Source organism: Hippopotamus amphibius, chromosome 3 (genome assembly GCF_030028045.1).
Source record: "Hippopotamus amphibius kiboko isolate mHipAmp2 chromosome 3, mHipAmp2.hap2, whole genome shotgun sequence".
In the NCBI taxonomy this organism is placed as follows: Eukaryota; Metazoa; Chordata; class Mammalia; order Artiodactyla; family Hippopotamidae; genus Hippopotamus; species Hippopotamus amphibius.
In genome coordinates, this window is record NC_080188.1 from 122,410,509 (window position 1) to 122,428,732 (window position 18,224).

The 18,224-nt window shown below is 62.7% G+C and overlaps 1 protein-coding gene across 2 annotated transcripts in view; it reads left to right on the plus strand.

Annotated features, from left to right (window-relative positions):
- Positions 1-225: 225 nt before the first annotated feature.
- The window catches only part of MYRF (myelin regulatory factor), a 30,639-nt gene continuing 12,640 nt past the window's right edge, over positions 226-18,224 (plus strand). The window contains exons 1-7 of one of the 2 annotated variants that reach the window (XM_057728144.1): positions 226-277; positions 12,590-12,677; positions 12,883-13,146; positions 15,412-15,473; positions 16,372-16,651; positions 17,706-17,956; positions 18,038-18,161. In XM_057728144.1, coding sequence (XP_057584127.1) covers positions 232-277; positions 12,590-12,677; positions 12,883-13,146; positions 15,412-15,473; positions 16,372-16,651; positions 17,706-17,956; positions 18,038-18,161 — 1,115 coding nt within the window. In that variant the 5' untranslated portion in view covers positions 226-231. Of the gene's footprint in view, positions 278-3,147; positions 3,167-12,589; positions 12,678-12,882; positions 13,147-15,411; positions 15,474-16,371; positions 16,652-17,705; positions 17,957-18,037; positions 18,162-18,224 lie in introns of those variants that run through there. The other variant, XM_057728145.1, reaches the window with a different exon arrangement.

Genomic DNA, 18,224 nt, shown 5'->3' on the forward strand with positions numbered 1-18,224 from the left:
CGCGCGGGTGGGGCTGGCCGGCAGGGGGCGCTGCGCGCGCCGGGCGGGCGGGGCGCGTGGGGCGGGCAGGGGCCGGGCCAGGGCCGCGCGGGGTGCGAGCGCGGCGGCGGGCCGGGTGGGACCGCAGCCGGAGCCGAGCCGGGACTGTCGCGCGGGCCGCGCCGGCGATGCCGCGCCCCCGGGCCGGGCAGTAGCGGGGCCGGGGCGGAGTGCGCGCCGGGCAGGCCGGACATGGAGGTGGTGGACGAGACGGAGGCGCTGCAGCGCTTCTTCGAAGGTGAGGGACCGCGGGCCGGCTGGGGCGGCGACCCTTTCTCGCTGGGAAGCCCCCCAGCCGATCTCCCCGGGGACGGGGACCCCCGACTGTGCTTTCACCACGCTGGGACCCCCAGAACGCCTCCTCTGGGCTGGGGCCTTCCTCTGGCTCCTGGAGGGGACTACCCACCTCCGCTGAAGTTGGGTTCCCCTCTCCCCGTCCCCCAACGCGTAACTTCCTTGGAGCTGTGTCCCCGTCCCCGCTAGGTCCTCCTTCATGCCTTCCGGGACCTTCAGTCCCTCGTAATTTATGACACCTCCCACCCCCAGCGCACTTCCCGACACCGGGAACCCTCTACTGTGCTTCCCTGGAACCCCATCCAGGCTGGGGCCCCTAGCATGCCTTCTAGGATCTTCCATGCCTCTTTGGCTGGCACCCCAGCATGCCTCCCAGAGACTGGGACCCCCCGCCTAGAGACCCAGGTACCCCGTGTGCCTTTCGGGTTGGCACCCTACCCCCAGCCTGACTCCTAGGAGTTGGGACCTCCCCCCCCCGCCCCCCCCCCCCCCGTGCGTCCCTAAGACTACTGACTGCCATCAAAACGGGGACCCCCTTCAAAGACCGTCACCCACCTTCCGCAATGCTGACCCCTCCCCCACGGCTGAACTTCCCCTTGAAGCAGCTACCTCTCCCCCACTTGGGGCTGGGAACCCCTCCCCAGCATTCCTCTGTCTGCCGGATTTCCCCACCCCCCACCCTGGAATACTCTCCTTGGGATGGAACCTTCTTGAAGTTGGCATCCCCCCTCTTAGCCGCCTCCCAAAGCTGTGAACTGCATCCTGCCAGCCCTCTGAGGCTCCTCTGGGCTGTGTTGACACCTGTCCCTGGAGCTGTCCCTCCTCTGGCTGTGCCCTCATCCCAGGAGTGACCTCATCCCCTCACCTTGACCCTGATAGGACCCTTCCCAGGGCTGGGATCTACACACATCCAACAATATTTTCTTCTACTCTCTCCCAGCTCCTGGCCAGTGGTTTTGGGGGTCTGCTCCTACATCTCACCAACTCCCCTCCCCTTTTCCTGAGTAGCCTCTGCCCCTCCTCCAGGCTGTCCCCCTCTTGGGTGCTGGGTTCAAGGGGGATGGGACAGAGTGGGGGCGGGAGCAGTGCAGAGGTACAGGCTGACATCTCCCAGCTTCTCAGACCCTCACTGGAACATTCAGCCAGACCTTCTGGGTCCTTTTGTGTCCCTCTCCACCAATCTGGGTAGCACAGCCTCTGCCCCCACCCTCTCCCCAGTCCCTAAACCCATATCCTGCACCTCAGTGCATTCAGAACCCAAAATTCAATGATCCAGAACCTTCCATTAGTGTGAACCTGCCCCTGGGGCGGCGCGGGTGGCCCACAGGGCACACTGTGCTGGGGCTGTTGGGCCACAAGGCAAGGAATTAAGTTCCAAGTTTCAAGGCCAGTGCTCAGATCCCTTTGGAGTTCCATGAGGGAGCGAGGAAGGCCTTTCTTTGACTCAGTTTCTCCCTGCCTGTGACTTCCAGGGTCGGGGGGTGGGGGGGCCCTTGTCCACTCTGCTTGCTGAACAGCCCAGGTAAGGGTATCCCCAAGCCTCAGTCCTCCCCACTCCAGGACTCTGGACACCCCAGCAGACCCAGATCCAGGAAATCAGGTTTGGACTAGATTAAGTCGTTGATCCCGAGGTAGTTGGGCCATCTGAGGGCCCTAGGCTTTTCCCCATCAGTCCCAGGGCTCTTGTTCTCTGTAGATCCTGTTCATCCTTTAGCAGCCTTGTGGGGGCTGAGGGCCTTGGGGAGGTAGGAAAGGGACACTAGTCCTTGTTGGGGGCCACGATTTTGGGGGTGCCCAGAGCCTGCCAGACATCCCAGATGACTCACAGGCCAGGCCCCCTTGCTTCCTGCAGATATCCTGGTGCCTCCTCCCGCAGGACCCTAGGCCGGGGCAGAGGGGTGGGCCTGGCTGGCCCAGGCTCCCTGTCTCGCCCAGGCTCCCTGTCTCCTGAGCCAAACTTTCCCTCCTGGCCGTGGGTGGGGGGTGGGGGCTGACGCCACGGCTCAGCCATGCGGCTGGCCTGGCTGGCCTGGCGGGGAAGCTGTGCTGCTCCCTCCAGAGAGATAAGAGGAGACTCAAGAATGTCTGTGGAGGGAGCCAGGGGCTGGAGAAGTGTTCCCAGAGCCTGAGATGGGGGGAAGGTGGGGCGGGCGCAAGGGCTGGGGTCTTCGGGGCCACTTGGGTGGGGAAGGCCTAGCCAGGAACCCGGCGGGCAGTGGCATGTGGGGGACGCAGGGTGGGCGTTAGGAAGCCCCTGGTTGCGGTGGGGGGCGGGGGGGAGGTTGCTGAGTGTGTTCATGTGTGGAAGTGCAGGGGGCGGGCGGCGGTGCTTTTGTGCGTGTGGATGTGTTGTCCCAGGGAGGGGAAGCAACGCACGCGTAGCTCTTGGGGCTGGGGGACACCTGAGCTCTCATCCTGGGTCCCGCTCGACCTCGGTCACTCCCCAGGGCAGTGGGCACAGGGGGCAGGGGCTGTGCTTTTAGCTCTGGGCTTGGAGACAGGAAAGGGCTTGGCCGAAGGGGGCAGGGCGTGCCCAGGCCCCTCGTGTGACATGGCTCACTCTGCAGGCACACCAGGCATATGCCCTGGGTCCTGCCCGGTCCTGTGCGGGTGGGCCAGGCTGTACCCTGCCCTAGGGTGGTGGGCTGGAGGCTAAGGCGCTTTGGGCCTCAGGTGGGAGGCTGGGACAGGGCGGCCCCCTCGAGGCTGGTACAGCCGGGCCCCCGTGACCGCCCTGCTAATCCCCTAGAGGGAGGCTACGGCCGCCCAGATCGGCGGGCACAGGGCCTGCAGAGAGGGGACCCTCCGGGCAGGATGCACTGGCTCCCAGCAGGTAACCGGGGTGCAGTGGCAGGTGTTCGCCTCATCACCTTGACCAGCTAGGGCCTTGGACTCCCAGAGCTGGTCAGAGACAGGGCAAGGCAGCATCAGAGCATCCCTATAGGGCCTTAGAGGTTCTGGTGCAGCCTCAGCCACTGAGAGCTGTGTGACCCTGTGCAGAGCTCTCGCCCTCTCTGGGCCCCTTTTCCTCACCTGTAAGACAGGAGCGGGTGGCAGAGAAGGTCTTGATGATGCCCTAGGCTCTGATGAGCCTCGTCCTCCAGCCCTGGGGAGGAGGGACGTTTTAGAAGGGGGAGGGTGCTGGCGCCTGGCTCCAGGTTCACACGGGGTGTGAGTGAACAGCCATCACCCGTCAGAAAGCTGGTGGGTGTGGAGGAAGCTACTGAGGGGAGCTGGGCTGTAAAGGCCACCAAGAGGTTGGGGGACCTCCCTGGCCTCTATCGCCCTGCCAGGAATGGAGGTGGGAGCCAGGTTTTCACTCCTTCCAGACCTGATGGGGGCCTTGGGCTGGTGACTTCCCTTCTCTGGCCTCATGTCCCCTCCTGGGGTAGGCAGGTGGGCTGGACCAGAGCAGGGGCTTCCAATGTGATTCCTTTTAGCCACCAAACAAAGACAAACTCCTGGCCTCCCAGTAGACATATACACTGGACACAGGGGAGCTGGGCTCCTCCAGACCCCAGAAGCTGGATCGTGGTTCGAAAGCCACTCTTGCCCAGCCCTGGGGTGGGGAAGGGGAGGGGTGGCATCGGCCCCCTTTCCCAGGGCCGAAGACTGCGGTTCCGAGAGAAGGGAGTTAGCCAGCGTGAGCCAGGGCTGACACCCAGGCCTCAGCACCCCTCCGCCACCAGGGCCTCAAGGGAGGGAGGGTGGCCTTCCTATGGGGACCAGCATCTCTGCCTCCCGGAGTCAGGAGGAGGCCCCAGGGGTGACCACCTGACTACTTGTGGTAGAGGATGCCCACCCTGGACAGGAATCTGGGGCTGAGCTGTAGTGTGTGTTGGGGTGGCACCGTGCCTCGTGTCCGTCTGTCTGTCTGCAGTGCATCCAGGGAGTAGGTGGGTGTGGGAGACCACCAGACCCCTGACTCTCAAGGAGATGAGATGGGGTGTCTCTTGGGTCCACCCAGAGCCCCTCCGGAGGACGCCTGCCCCAGCCCCACCTCCCGAGGTGCTGACTCCAGCTGGAGGGGAAGTGGTAGCGGGGGGTCTGACTCATCCCCCTGTCCCCAACACCCAGCGCAGGGCCACATGGGGCGGAAGTGTTCCCAGGGAATGGAAGCAACAATGACTGTGTGAACAGGGGTGGGGTGGGGGGGCGCACCCCAGGAAGCTGACTCTCTGGGAGGGCCTGGCTCAGTCCAGGGGAGCGGAGCAGGCTGTTTCCAACCTGCTGGCCTCAGGGCCTCTGCTGAGCCTGGGGGCCTGGCCAGAGTGCCCCCGGGGGTCTTAGGCAGAGCCAGGCAGGGTATTTGGGGGAAAGACCGGCTGCTCTAGGCAGAACGGCTTCCTCCTGGGGACCTGGCCTCCACTCCCTGACTCCCAAGGGCCTGCAGGACTGGGGGGCCCTGGCAGCAGAGGCTGCTGGGTAACAGCCCAGCAGGGCTGCTGATTGGCTGCTGCCCTTGGACTTTGCCCGCTCGATAAGGACGGGGAGAAGAAATCATTAACTGAATTATTAACCAGGGGTGGCCCCGCCCCACCCAGGCCACCTGCCCTTTTTCTTCACCTTCTTCCTCCTCAGGGCCCCCTTCTCTGGGCCTCAGTTTCCCCCACAGCCTGGATGTGTGTGGGGGGCCTCTCCTCCCACCTCTGTCTCCAGCCCCTGCTGCCGCTGTGCTGGGCAGCCCCTCAGGCCTGCGCTGGTTGTGTGCATTCACTGGGGTGGGCTGTGTATCTGTCCCTAGCTCTACCGCTTACCCATCATGGTCCTTCTCCTGGGCCCATCATTGCACCTCTTTGTGCCTCCATTTTCCCATCTGTAGAATGGGAATACAGTACTGGTTGGAGTACCTGCCTCTCAGGGTTTCCATGGGGCTTAGGTAAAGGAGGCCTGAGCAGGACCTCTTGCAGTGCCTGCCATGGTACCGCTCCGTGACTGTCCGCCTGGACTGTGATCCTTCTCCCCTGGGAGGCTCATGACAGGTATTATGCTCCCCAGTTGGAGGATTTATTGGTCCACGGGTAGGTCAGTGTCCCCCAGCTTGGGCTGAGGCCTGTGGCTGACGCTGTGTGCCTTGGGAAAGCCTCTCACCCTCTCTGGGCTACTTATTCCAGGGGTGAACACACTCTCTACTCAGGGGCCCAGCTCCATGACAGGTCTGGTCCTGATGCCTGCTTCTGGTTCCTGGTGCCTCCCGCTGGGCCTGCCCCACCCTTCACCCCAGAGATGCGGAACTTGGGCCGTGGGCAGGTGGCAGGGGGAAGGGGCCTGACTGTCCTTTGTCTTTGCCTGCCGCACCCAGGCCGGAGGTTTTTGCATGTGTTGCCTCCTGGGAGTCTGGGGCTCTGCAGAAGTTCAGGTGGCGTCCCCTCACTTCCCAGAGGGGCTGCTGAGGCAGGATGGGGAGGTGGGGGGCCAGGCTCACTCAGGGTGGCCATGGCAGAACCGGGCTGGGATCCCGGGTCTCCTGACCTGCAGCCCGTCACAGTGGCGTGCCAGCTTGGAGTGGGGTGAGAGGGGGCCTCTCCTCCTTGTGTGCTGAGGGTCCTGACTCACCACCAATGGCTGTGCTGGGTGACTGCCATCCAGCCCCTGGACCTCTCTGGGCCTCAGAGCCCTCACTCAGATGGTCAGGGTTGTGTGACGTAAGCAGTGAGACCCCAAGAGTGCCAAGGCCTGGAGTGGGAAGGAAGGAAGGGAAAACCCTGGGTTGAGGGCAGTTGGATCCTGAACCCCCAATGGCCTGGACAATGTGCAGGGGGCTTCAGGGCTTCCTGTCTTCCCCCTGCCTCCAGGCTGCCTCAGAGGGAAAGCTTTCCCTCCATCTCACCTAGATCCCTCCAGTGCCCCGCCCCCCTGGCCCCCAATGCCCAACCACAGCCTCTGTCTCTGTGACCCTCCATCACTCCCCTCTTCATCATCTCAGTCCCCTGTGCTCTCTTCTCCCCCCATGGTTCTCCCTCCTGGGGTCTGTGGCCTTGGCAGGGGCAGGGGGGCGGGGAACAGGGAATCCTCATCCCCTGCTTTGCTAACTTGGAGGGGGCTGCCTTTGGCGGAGGAGTTGGGGGTCTGTGACATGGAGTTTGCTCAGCTGGACTGGCTCCACCTAGAGCTGAGGGAAGGTGTGTTGCATTTGCAGGCAGGAGTGTACATGTCTGTGAGGTATGCTGAGATGTGAACATGCCTCAGGGCCTTTGCACTGCCTCCCCACTGCCTGGAATGCTCTTCCCAGAGTCCATGTGCTCATCTCCTTCGTATGTTTGCTCAGTGAAACCCTCCCTGCTATCCTGTTTAGAATTGCAACTCCTCCCTGCTCTCCTAGCACCCCAACCCCCCTCCCTACTTTATTGTCTCCATAAAATTTGTCACCTTCTAAAATGCTGTGGATTTCACCCATCTATCTTGTCATCTGACTCTGCATCCAGAATGGCAGCTCCGTATTTATCTCCAGAGCTTAGCATTGTGCCTGGTACATAGTAGATGCTCAGTAAATAATTGTGTAAGCGAATGAATGAATGAATGCGCACACTTGGAGCCTGCTGGTGTGTGCACATGTGTGTGTCAGCATGCAGGGGGTGTGCCTCTGTATATGCGTGTGTGAAGGTGTACGCGGTCATGTGCATGCCAGTGGATACATGCCTGGGAGTGTGCCCTTGTGCACACACATGCGTGTGGGGCATGCTGGTGTGTGAACACAGATGGGCAGGGGTAACCCTGGTAGAGACTGGCTTTCATCCCAAGCTGCAGGGTCTCTACTCTGCCCCTGTGGGGAGGGGCCTTCCCCTGCCTGCCTGGCCTGGTCCCCGTGGGAGAGGGCTGGGGGACCCCAGAGCAAAGTGGAGATCCCTAGGAACCAGTGTGGGTTCCCTAAGAAGAGGCCACAGCTGCTGGGCCCAGGTCTGTTGGACCTGGCTTCGGAGCATCCTGGGGCTGTGAGTTCAGCCTTGTGTGGACCTGAGGACAGGGTGGCAGCTGTGTGGAGACTGGGGGAGGACACAGCTATAGCCAGGGGTGGCTAAAGATTTCAGATCGCCTGGAGGAGCTGGGTCTTTGCAGACAGGATGCAGGGCTCTACCGCGTTTTTGGTGAGAAGTGGAGAGGGAACAAAGACAACCATGAATCAGATTTAACGACCTGGCGGCAATGACTCCAGAGCCACGCACATCCTTGTCATTCAGCCCCAAGCTAACAGGGGATTTGATGCAGAGATGCAAAGCATAGCTTGCAGAATCAAGCATTTGACCTGAAGGCATTTTGAGTGAGAAGGCTCTGGTCACAATTTGAAGCCTGAAGTAGTTACTGTATTAATCATAGATCATAGTAATAAAGATAGAAAGTCCAAACCAAGGGAGGTGAGATCCCACTGTGCCGTATCCCAGTGTGAACTAGTTTGGCACATGTCGATCAGCTCAGTCAATATTGGGAGATGAGCCACAGCACTGGGGGCCCTCTGTGACTGGGGTGATTGAGGGGGACTGCCAAGGCATGCAGGCAGTCACGGAAGGCTTACCCACCAGAGGGGGGATGGCTAGAGCCCAGTCCTGGAGGCTGGACTGGACCATGCATGTGCCAGAATGACAGCATGGCACTGGTCGTGCCTGGGCAGGAAAGAAGATGGGAGTCCCAAGAGAGAGGGAAACAGAGCAGGCCTTCTAGGGGTGAGGAGCTTTCCCATCATCTCATTGAAGATGCACGACCACCCCGTGATGCAGGGATCTCCTCCACTTGAGAGAGAAGGAAGCTGAGGCCTAGGGAGGTCAGGTCACTTGCCGAGGGTCACACAGCAATGGGGGGCCCACATTAGCAACCAGACCTCTTTGACCCCAGGGGTCCCTTAGGGCATTATGGGGTGCCAAGGTTGGCAGTCCCCTGACCACTGCTCCCCTGGCCCAGCCATTGCTTGGAGGCAGGATGCCCCTCAGATTCAGTTGCCTGGAGTGGACACTCGACAGCGGGGGGACAGACCTGTGCCCTGTTAGCCCCAGGTTCAGATGAGCTAGGCCTGGCCGGCATCCTTAGGCCCTGGCCTGGCCTGCCCTGCCCACAGCCACGTGGCCGACGGGATTTCCGCCATGTTTGGGGCATGAATTGACAAGTGCCCCATTGACGGGTCGGGGGCGGGGGAGGGTGTGGGCAGGGCACAAGCCTCCCACTGTGCCGGGTCCCCACCCTCCCCCGTTCCCAGGGACAATGGCCGAGACTCAGCCAGAGGCCACAGCTGGTGGTGGGGGGGCATGAGCACGAGGGAGGAGGAAGGGAAGGGTCCAGGGTGGAGGACCACCTGGGCCCCCACCCGCCCTCATCCCGCACCTGGCTTGTGCCCCTCGGTTCCTCTTCTGCCCAGCTGGGTGGCCTTAAAGGGAGGAGGAGAGAGGAAGGGAGGGGGCTTCCTTCCCACAGCCCCGATCCCCGCCTGCCTGGGAAGGAGCAGTGTCTGGCTCCTGTTAAAAGCAGGTAATAAAGGGCCTAATTAATGAGGAGCAGCTGGGGTGCATAGCTCAGCAGGGCAGGGGCGGTGCCTGGAGGGGCCCTGTCTAGCCCTGGACCCTGACCACAGCACGGCCGGGTGGAGGTCCCCAGACCCAGGCTGGCCTGGTGCTAGTGCCTTGCTTGCCACTTTGCTCATTCATCCCATGAACACTTATTGTGTGCCTACGGTGTGCTTAGATGCTTACACTGCAGAGAGGCAGAACAGGGCAGGACACACAGCGCAGCTGCCACACCTCTAAGCTACGGGAAAGGCGTTTATCCTCTCTGAGCTGCGGTTTCCTCGTCTGTGAAACAGGGAACAAGAAAACCACCTTCCCCGCAGGGTTGTTATAAGAATTAAATATGAGCCGTACGACGTGTGTGCTATGGAGCTGGGCAGAGTGACTGCTCGGTGGCTGTGAGCCGTGGGCAGTGGGTGGGCAGAGGACCTATTCTCCCCCTGGGGTGTGTGCTAGGCAGGGGAGCAAAGAGCCTGATGAGAAAGCGGAAAGGAGGCCGCCATTCAAGAGAACAGGCGAGTCAGACACGGTCTTGGAGGAACTTACATTTAAGCCAAAACCTAAAGAGTGAAGAAGAATGGGAGCAGCATGAGGGAACAGCATATGCAGAGGTCCTGATGTGCCGTGGGGCGGGGGGGGGGCGGTGTTTGTCCCAGGACGGAATGAGGGAGGGGCTGGACCGTGGAGAGTTGCAGGGAGGGGCACTGGGGCAGGAGCGGCCATGGGGGCAGACGGGGGCCCGACCGTGCCAGGCCTTGGATGGACGAGGGGTCTGGTTATCCCGAGCAATGGGAAGGTGAAGGGTCTGGGGAGAGGGAAGGCGGGGATGCTGGTTTGGGACCTGGTGGTGCCACCTTCAGGCTGTGGGACCTTGGCCGCCTCCCCACCTCCCAGGGAGGTCTTGAGGATCAGCATGAGACACTCTGAAGTTCCTGCCTGACAGGTGTCTGCTGCGGGCTCAACCATGTTCCAGGGTTCTTTGGGGAGCAGTGGGGGAGAGGCACCCCCAAGAGTGTGCCTAGGGCACCCTGCCTTTCTCCTGGGTTCCTGGGGGCTCTACCCCAGCCTCAGGAGTCCCTGGGCTCCTGCAGGTCCCCACTGCACCCTGTCCTGCTGGAACACTGGATTAGAGATCTCTGGTGTGGTTCATGGAACAGGCGGGGGGGCATCTGCTTGGTGGCTGGACCTTTTAGGATGGGTGGTGTGGGGAGAGGAGCAGGCAGACTTCGAGGTCTCCCAGAGAGAGAGATGTGGGGTTAGTTCCTCAGGAGGCCCACCAACCCCCCAAACCTCATACTTCTTTCCCACCCATTGGCCCACCCTGCCCTTGCCCCAGTGGCTCCCCCCTCCCTCCTCCCTCCTCCCTCCTCCCGTCCACCCGGCCCCTGGCACCGAGGGTCTCTCCTCCCCCCAACCACATCTGGTTCTCGTTAGGGTCTCCCGAGATGCCTCTGTCTGAGCACCACCCCCCCATCCCGGGGGAGGTGGGCAGGAGGATTAGGGGTGATTAGGAGTGCTCCTGGCCAGGGGAGGAGGAGGAGGGGAGGAGGGGGCCTGGCCTGTTATAAATAGCAACACCATGACTCCATCACCCCATCATTCACTGTGGATTCCAAGTTCAGTCTCAAAAACCTGCAGCTTCGGGCGGTCAAGGTGGGAGTAACGCTCCAGTACCCCCTCCTTCCCCATCTCCTGTGCCTGATCCTCCCTCAGGACCACCCTCTCCCCTTCATCCAGCGGGGCAGCCACCACCAACTCCACTTCCCCTCTTGGAGTCAGGCCCCTGCACCTGGGTTTGCCTTCTCCTTGCTGGGCTGCCTTGGGCAAGAGACTTGACTTCTCTGAAAAAGGGGATGATGCTAAAAGCAGACACCAAGCCTGCAGGGGCGATTGGGAGGGTAAAGCTGTAAAGCACTTAGGATAGTGCTGGGGCCTGGCAGGCCCTCAGCCAGTGTGAGCCCCTGACGTCATTGTCACCATTATAGGTTGGGAGGCGTGTGCCACGCTGCACAGGAAGAGCCTGCAGGATGTCTTGCATATAATAAACTCCTATGATTATTAATGTACCTGGCTCTAAAAGTGCCTGGCACACAGCAGGCGCTCAATAAATGGGACCTTCGGTTAACAGGGAAGGATGGGGTGGGGGCCAGAGTATAGACAGGGGCCCTAGAACCTCAGTATGCAGCCTGGTCATTCCCAGCTTGAGAAGCTCCCCTTGCCCTGGGCGCCCATTGGCGGTGCTTGGTGGGTGTCCCCTGTTCCCGGCTGGGTGAGCCCAGTGTGGGGGCCAGCAGGAGGGCCTGTCCCAGGCAGCGCGTGACTCCTAGGAGGGCTTAGCCACTCATTAATCACCTAAGCGGGGCTCAGCATTCTTGAAATGCCGGCTGGGGCCAGGGAGGGGACTGGGCTGGGGGTTCCTGGGGACCCCAGGGCTCTGGGGACTGGGGAGTGAAGACAGCCCCTCTGTTTGCTGAGCACCCACTGTGTGCCAGGCACCTTACGTACCTTCACTTGTTTCATCCTCAGAACAACCCTGTACACTGTTAGCTGTTCATGGCCCCATTTTACTGAGGCGACTGAGGCTCAGAGAGGGTATGTGACCTGCCCAAGGTCACACAGCAGGGAGTAAGTGAGCTAGGATTTATTAATTACTGGACCTGAGCTCTGTTCCCAGGGTTCACCAGGGGAGGGGGCATAAGGTGCAGACCCCAGACTCAAGGCCTAGGGGCCTATGGGAGGGGTGCCTCCTGCCTCAGTGGGGCCGGCCAGCCCAGGTCAGCAGTGTGGGTGGGGCCGTCCTCCATTATCGGGGTTGACACATCTCCCACGTCAGCCCCCTTATCACCCCGCCCTCCAGCTCCCCCTGCAAGGTGACCCTGGGAGGGGAAAGGCCAGCGCCTCCCCCTCTCCTCCCCTGCTGATGCCCAAGAGCACTGTGCTGCCTTTCTGTGAGTCCCTCCCCTTGGAGGGGCTGGGGCAGCGGAGGGGCCTGGGGGGAGGGCAGGCAGAGGAGTGGCGCTCAGGCCACCGCCATTCCCCGCCAAACCTCTCTGGGGCTGTTTCCTCCTCTGGCTCAGCACCCCAGCCCTTGTTGTGGGGGTGATGGGCATACACAGTGAGGGTGCTCTGGGCACTCCTGGCTGTGCCCCCACTCCCTCTCCACCTGCAGCTGGGGCCCGAGAGGCAGGAGTCTCCCCATGGGGCTCCCGGTGGGCCCCCCAGGATGTGTGGTCCAGCTTGGCCAGGCCTCATGCTCCCGGCTGCCCACAGCTGGGCCATCTGGAACCGCCTCCTGGAGGACAGGGCAGGACAGAGTCAGCGAGTCTGGCTCTGCGTCAGTGAGGGTGGTGGCATCTCCCGGGCCCTCCGCGAAACAAAGCACCTCGTTTCCTCCTCACAGCACCCCTAAGACGAGGACACGGTTACCCCATTTTACAGACAAGACGAAGGGACGTGCTCGTGTCACGAAGCTAGGAAGGGACTGGAGGGGCAGGAAGTGGCCGGTCTGCCCTCTGGGCCCCTCCCCTCCTTGGAGAGTCCAGGTGGCCTTGTGGGCTGGGGGCGGCATCCTCAGTGCCCCCTGGAGGGGTGTTAGGTCGTGGACCGTGGAGGCCTCCCCCTGTACTCGGACACCCATGTGGGGAGGGGCCTGGGGGCATGTGTTTTGGAGGGCCCAGCTTGGGGAGCGTTGTGGGGCTGGGCCCAGAAGCCTGGGAGTCTCGGGGAGCTGATCTCTCCTCCTACTCATATCCACCCCTCCCCTGCAGGCCATGACATCAACGGCGCCCTGGAGCCCTCCAACATAGACACCAGCATCCTGGAGGAGTACATCAGCAAGGAGGATGCCTCTGACCTGTGAGTGGCCCCCGTGGCAGCCTTGGTCCCACCCCCGGCCCCTCCGGCCTCCACCTGGGAGGTGTGACACACCCCGCCTCTGAAAGCAGCTCCTCATCCTTTCGCAGCCAATGAGCCCTCTGCAGTGTCCACGCTGCCCTGTGAGTGGGGACCCAGGGAGGGGCGGGGGGCCTGGCTGGCGCTGAGCTTCCTCCCTTCTCCGCAGCTGCTTCCCTGACATCTCTGCTCCAGCCAGTGCGGCCTCCTATCCCCACGGGCAACCAGCGATCCCCGGCTCCAGCGGGGTCCACCACCTGAGCCCCCCCGGGGGCGGACCCTCCCCGGGGCGCCATGGCCCCCTCCCACCCCCGAGCTACAGCGCCCCGCTCAACTGCAACAACAACAACGGCGTGGGCGCCGCTCCCAAGCCCTTCCTGGGGGGCTCTGGGCCCCCCATCAAGGCAGAGCCCAAGGCTCCCTATGCCCCCGGGTGAGTGAGGGCAGGGAGTGCGGGGGGTGGGGTAAGATGCAGAGGTCCAGGGGCAGGCAGGGGCCAGTGACCGGGCAGTGGGGGCCCAAGGCCGGGCAGTGGGGATTGGGCTGCTCTGTGGGCAGGTAAGGTGGGGGGACCAGGGCCGGGGTGAGGAGGCGCTCACGGCTCTGTGCTGAGGCAATGGGCGGCCACGGAGGGTTCTGAGCAGGGGAGTGATGAGGGCTCACGTTAGTGCTAGAAGAGCCTCGATCCGCGAGAGCTGCGTGGAGAGTGGCAGGGATGGGGTGAGACTGGAGGCAGGACAGTTTCCGTTCCGGGGAGCACCTCCACAGGCGTGCAGGCACTCAGGGCACCCAAACCCCTCACTGCACCGGGCCCACCCGTTCACTTGCGCATTTGTAGCTGCCGTTTCCCGCGGCCCCAGGGAGGTGGCTGATGGCGCAGGTGCAGGATCTGCGGTTGGTGTGGATGTTGGGACCCCGCCCAAGCCAGCCCCCCAGGTCCTCCCTGGCTCCTCTCCAAGGAGTCCATGTCAGCGCCTGACCCAAGGTCTCAGCCTGGGCCCGGGTGTGACCCAAGGTTTCAGGCGGCCACTGGCCCAGCCAGACTGCAGGGCAGCCCACGGGCACGTGCTTGTGGGGAGAGGCAGGGAGCGTGGGTCTGCTGGGCTCTGCAGAGGGGCTCAGAGACAGTTCTGGGTTCCCCAGGCTGGGGCAGGTGACTCCATCTCTGGGTGGAAGGATAACAGGGTGCTGGGTGCACAACACCTGTCGGGCAGCCTGGGTCCGTCTCCAGCTCCGCCATGTCCAGCCTTCTGGGTGCTAACCCACAACCTCGATTAGGGCCTCAGCGCCCCTGCTGGAAAGTGAACCCCACAAGCTTCTGCCCCGATGTGACTGTGGAAATCAGGGGAGGAAGCCCAGAGGAAGTACTTGGAGGACAGTGGCTGTGTCTTGACTTAGAGGGAGAGGGCCACGGAGGGGAGCTGGGCGCCAGGCAGAGGAGAGCCACGGCTGCATCGCTGCAGAAGGCAGCCGGCTGCTTGAGGCCGAGAGGCTGTCCCTGAGCCACAGACCCTGAAGGGCAGGGAGGGAAGAGAACTCACACACATTAAGTGCCTGCTGGGTGTTCGCTGCTGTACCCCATGCTTCTGTGTGAGCTCATCAGCTGTCCCTGTAACCAGCTCCGGGGGGACCCCAAAACCAGCCAGCCTGCGAGTAAAGCCCCGCCCCCCTCACAGCAGGATTCGGATGGCACTCTGGGGCCATTTTCCAGAGAGAGAAGAGCACTGTCCAGAGCCGCACAGACACCCTGTGGGCCTTGGGCCCCTCCAAGGAGGGACCTTCACACAAGGTCGCTGTCAGGACAGCACAGGGAGCAGGAGGAGATGGTGGGCGCGGAGCTGGAGAGGCCTCGGTCAGCCCGCCAGGCACAGCAAGGACCGAGTCCCTGTCATTTTTTGCTTTCATCCCCACGTGGCCTGTGGGGTTTGGGTGAGGGGTGACTTCTAGAACCAGGGGAGCTCGGGGACCCCGGAATCAGCCCAGGGCTGTGTCCACAACAGCTGGGCTGCCTCAGAAGCTGCCTGGGCACGATGCTGGGCAGCCTTTCCAGGTGTGGGGACCAGGATGGCCAAAGAGCCAGGTCCCTCCCTCAGAGACTGGCCGCAGCCTCCCCCTCTGGGCGAACTCAGGGTTCACGCAGGACGTGTTGACCTCTCAGAGTTGAGTTTGTTCTTTTGCCCAAACCACTGATAAAACAAAACCTGCAAGAACAAAATAACTGCAGGCCTGGCGAGCTGGCTCCCTGCCCAGCCCCACACCTGCCCGTGGCAGGGCAGCCCCTCTGGTGACCTGCTGAAGTTTCCCAGGCCCAGCCCCCTAGGGCCCCCTAGAGTTTCCCAAAAGTGGGGCTTCCGTGGGTGCAGGAAGAAAAGAGCTGGCCTGGCCCTTTGGTCTGGGGAGGGAGTCCTGGAATCCCTGTGCCATCATCAGGGATACAGGTGACAGATCCCCAGGTGCCCTGTAGGTCTGAGGGGATGCTGGGCCGGAGCCCAAGGCCCCCCAACCCACAACTCAGCCCCGGGCCCTGCCAGGCACCCCAAGGTGGCTGGTACAGAGAAGTGCCCATAACGGGGGCTATGAGGAAATCGCGATGCCTCCAGCCCCAGGGTCGTTGGGACCCTGCCCCACAGAAGAGCTGCCCAGCTGGAAGGCAGCGGCGCCACTGCCCACCCAACCGCCCTTTCCTCTTGCTCTGCAGCACACTGCCAGACTCTCCCCCAGACTCGGGCTCCGAGGCCTACTCCCCCCAGCAGGTGAATGGTGAGTCCAGCGGGCACCGCCCTCCCCCTCCGGGGTTTGGGCAAGTGGTTGGGGCGGCCTTATCGGGAGGGAGGGAGCGAGGGAGGGAGGGGGCCAGCGGCCGCCCAACAGGCCCAGATTATCGCTGGTCAAATACTCCCCGGCGCTGGCTATTGTTTCCCCATGGGCGGGTGGGGAGCCTGGCCCTGCCTCTGAGCAAGTGTCCCTGCCGGTGATGCCACCCGCCTGCCCGCCTGCGCCATCATGGACGCGCCCTTCGGCGGTAAGTGGACGGCTGGGGGAGGCTGGGTGCAGCCTAGGCACAGGCCTGGCCGCCAGCTGGGCCCACCTCACCTTGGGGGTGCTCCAGGGTGCAGCAGCCCCCAGGTGGCCAAGAGCAGAAGGATCACGGGCAGCCGTCTCCCCACAGCCCAGAGAGGGGTCAAGAGTTCTGTTTATCTTACCAAAAACATCTCTGGAATGCCTCCTGGGGAACAAAGGGAGCTGGGGCCTCCCCCCTCAGGCTGGGGGGCTGGCCCCTGGGAGCCCGGTAGAGGGGCTGCCGGAGGGAGGAGGGCCCCCGCAGAACTGCGCTGGGGGTCCTGGGAGGTCCCCTGGACCTTCCTGAGGTCCAGAGGAGGCGCAGGCCTGAGAGGGGCTGGGGGAGAACCTTGGGATGCGGGACCTCCCCAGAGAGCTGGGCCAGGCTCGGCCCAGGGGAAGGAGCTGGCTCAGATGGGGTGAAAGGCTGCCCACCCGCTGGACAGGGGCTGACCTCCCTGCGCAGCCTCCTCCCATGTGGGATGGGTGGGAGAGCAGCCCCCAGGCTGGGCTCAGGAAGGGGTGGGAATCAGGAGACCCTGCCCAGGGGAGAGCTGGTGCTCGGAAACCTGATGCCCACCCCCCATCTCTCCCGCAGACCCCCATCTCCTGCGCACCATAACCCCTGAGACCCTGTGCCATGTGGGGGTATCCTCCCGCCTGGAGCATCCGCCCCCACCTCCAGCCCACCTGCCAGGCCCCCCGCCACCCCCGCCACCCCCACCTCACTACCCCGTCCTGCAGCGGGACCTGTACATGAAGGCGGAGCCTCCGATGCCCCCGTACGCTGCCTTGGGGCAGGGGCTGGTGCCCACCGACCTCCACCACACCCAGCAGTCCCAGATGCTGCACCAGCTGCTGCAGCAACACGGAGCCGAGTAAGAGTTGGGCAGCGTCCCCCGGGGGGGATGGGAAGATGGGCTGGTGGGGGTGGGGGAGGGGGGATGCTCAGGGCAGCAGTAGGCAGGATAGAGATGGAGGTAGGGGCAGGGATGAACCCAGGAAGCACAGAAGGCTCTGACACCAGAGGTGGGGACAGTGTATGTATACATATGTGCCCAGCAATGCATTGGGGACTTACAGCCAAGGCCAAGTGTTCATGACTACTTTATTTGATGGGCATGGCCACCCCCGTTGCCCAGATAGGGTAAACTGAGGCTTAGGGGGTGGGATGCTTGCCCAAGTCATGGAGGTAGGAGGGGGCAGAGCCAGGACTTGAACTGGGGCCATGCTCTTACCCAGACACCAGTGACTTTCTAACTACCATGGAGTCCTCGGGTTTCTGAGGAGGTTCTAGGCATGGACCCAAGATTCCCACTCTGACTCCAACCCACCGAACTGTCTTTTTATCCGTTTTGCACATTCAGATTTCGTGAAAGATTTCATTCAAGGAAAGATTCCCCTGGCAAAGCTTTTTGTAAACCAGAAGGAGAAGGGGTGCTGTGTAGCCCCCCAAATCATCAGCCCCCTTCCCAGGAAACTCTCTTCCCCAGCCTTCGTGGCCCAGGCCCTCTGTGGCTTGTTTCTTAACCATGGAAGCTGCTCTCCAAAGAGCCCTCACTGTAAAGGGTGACACAGAGTGACACCACAGGGAAGGGACAGACTTGTTCATTCCATGAACGATTCTGAGCGCTCTGTGCAGGAGGCCAGTTGCTGGGCGTGATGGGGACACACGGACAAGTCAGGTGTGGGTCCTGCCCTCCCGGATTCCACGGTTTGGGGGGTAGGGAGGAGGAACAGAAACAGAGAATGGGTAACAGAGTGATGGGGGAGCACTGAGGAGGTAAAGGCCTGGGCTTCCTGCAGGAGGAGTCCCCTGGGCTGGGTGTATCCTGCTGAAACAGGGTGGAGAGGGGAGCGGGGCTACTGCCCAGTGGGAGGGGGCTCGGGGAGGGCCAGCCCCCATGGTGCACACCTGTGTCACCCCACCAGGCTCCCCACACACCCCTCCAAGAAGAGGAAGCACTCCGAATCACCCCCCAACACCCTCAATGCCCAGATGCTGAATGGAATGATCAAACAGGAGCCGGGGACCGTGACGGCCCTGCCCCCACACCCAGCTCGAGCCCCATCTCCACCCTGGCCTCCCCAGGGCCCGCTCTCACCCGGCCCTGGCTCCTTGCCCCTCAGCATCGCCCGGGTCCAGACGCCGCCTTGGCACCCACCAGGTGCACCCTCACCAGGTATACAGCTGGCCTGCTCAAGCTTTCGAGTTGGGGGGTGGGGCCCAGGGTCCAGGGCCCATGGCCGTCCCCTCTCTCCAGGTCTCCTGCAGGACAATGATAGCCTCAGTGGCTCCTACCTGGACCCCAACTACCAGTCCATCAAGTGGCAACCACATCAGCAGAACAAGTGGGCAACACTGTACGACGCAAACTACAAGGAGCTGTGAGTGATCTGTGCCACTCCCACCTGTCCTGGTCACGCCATCCCGGGACCCCCAGCCCTGGC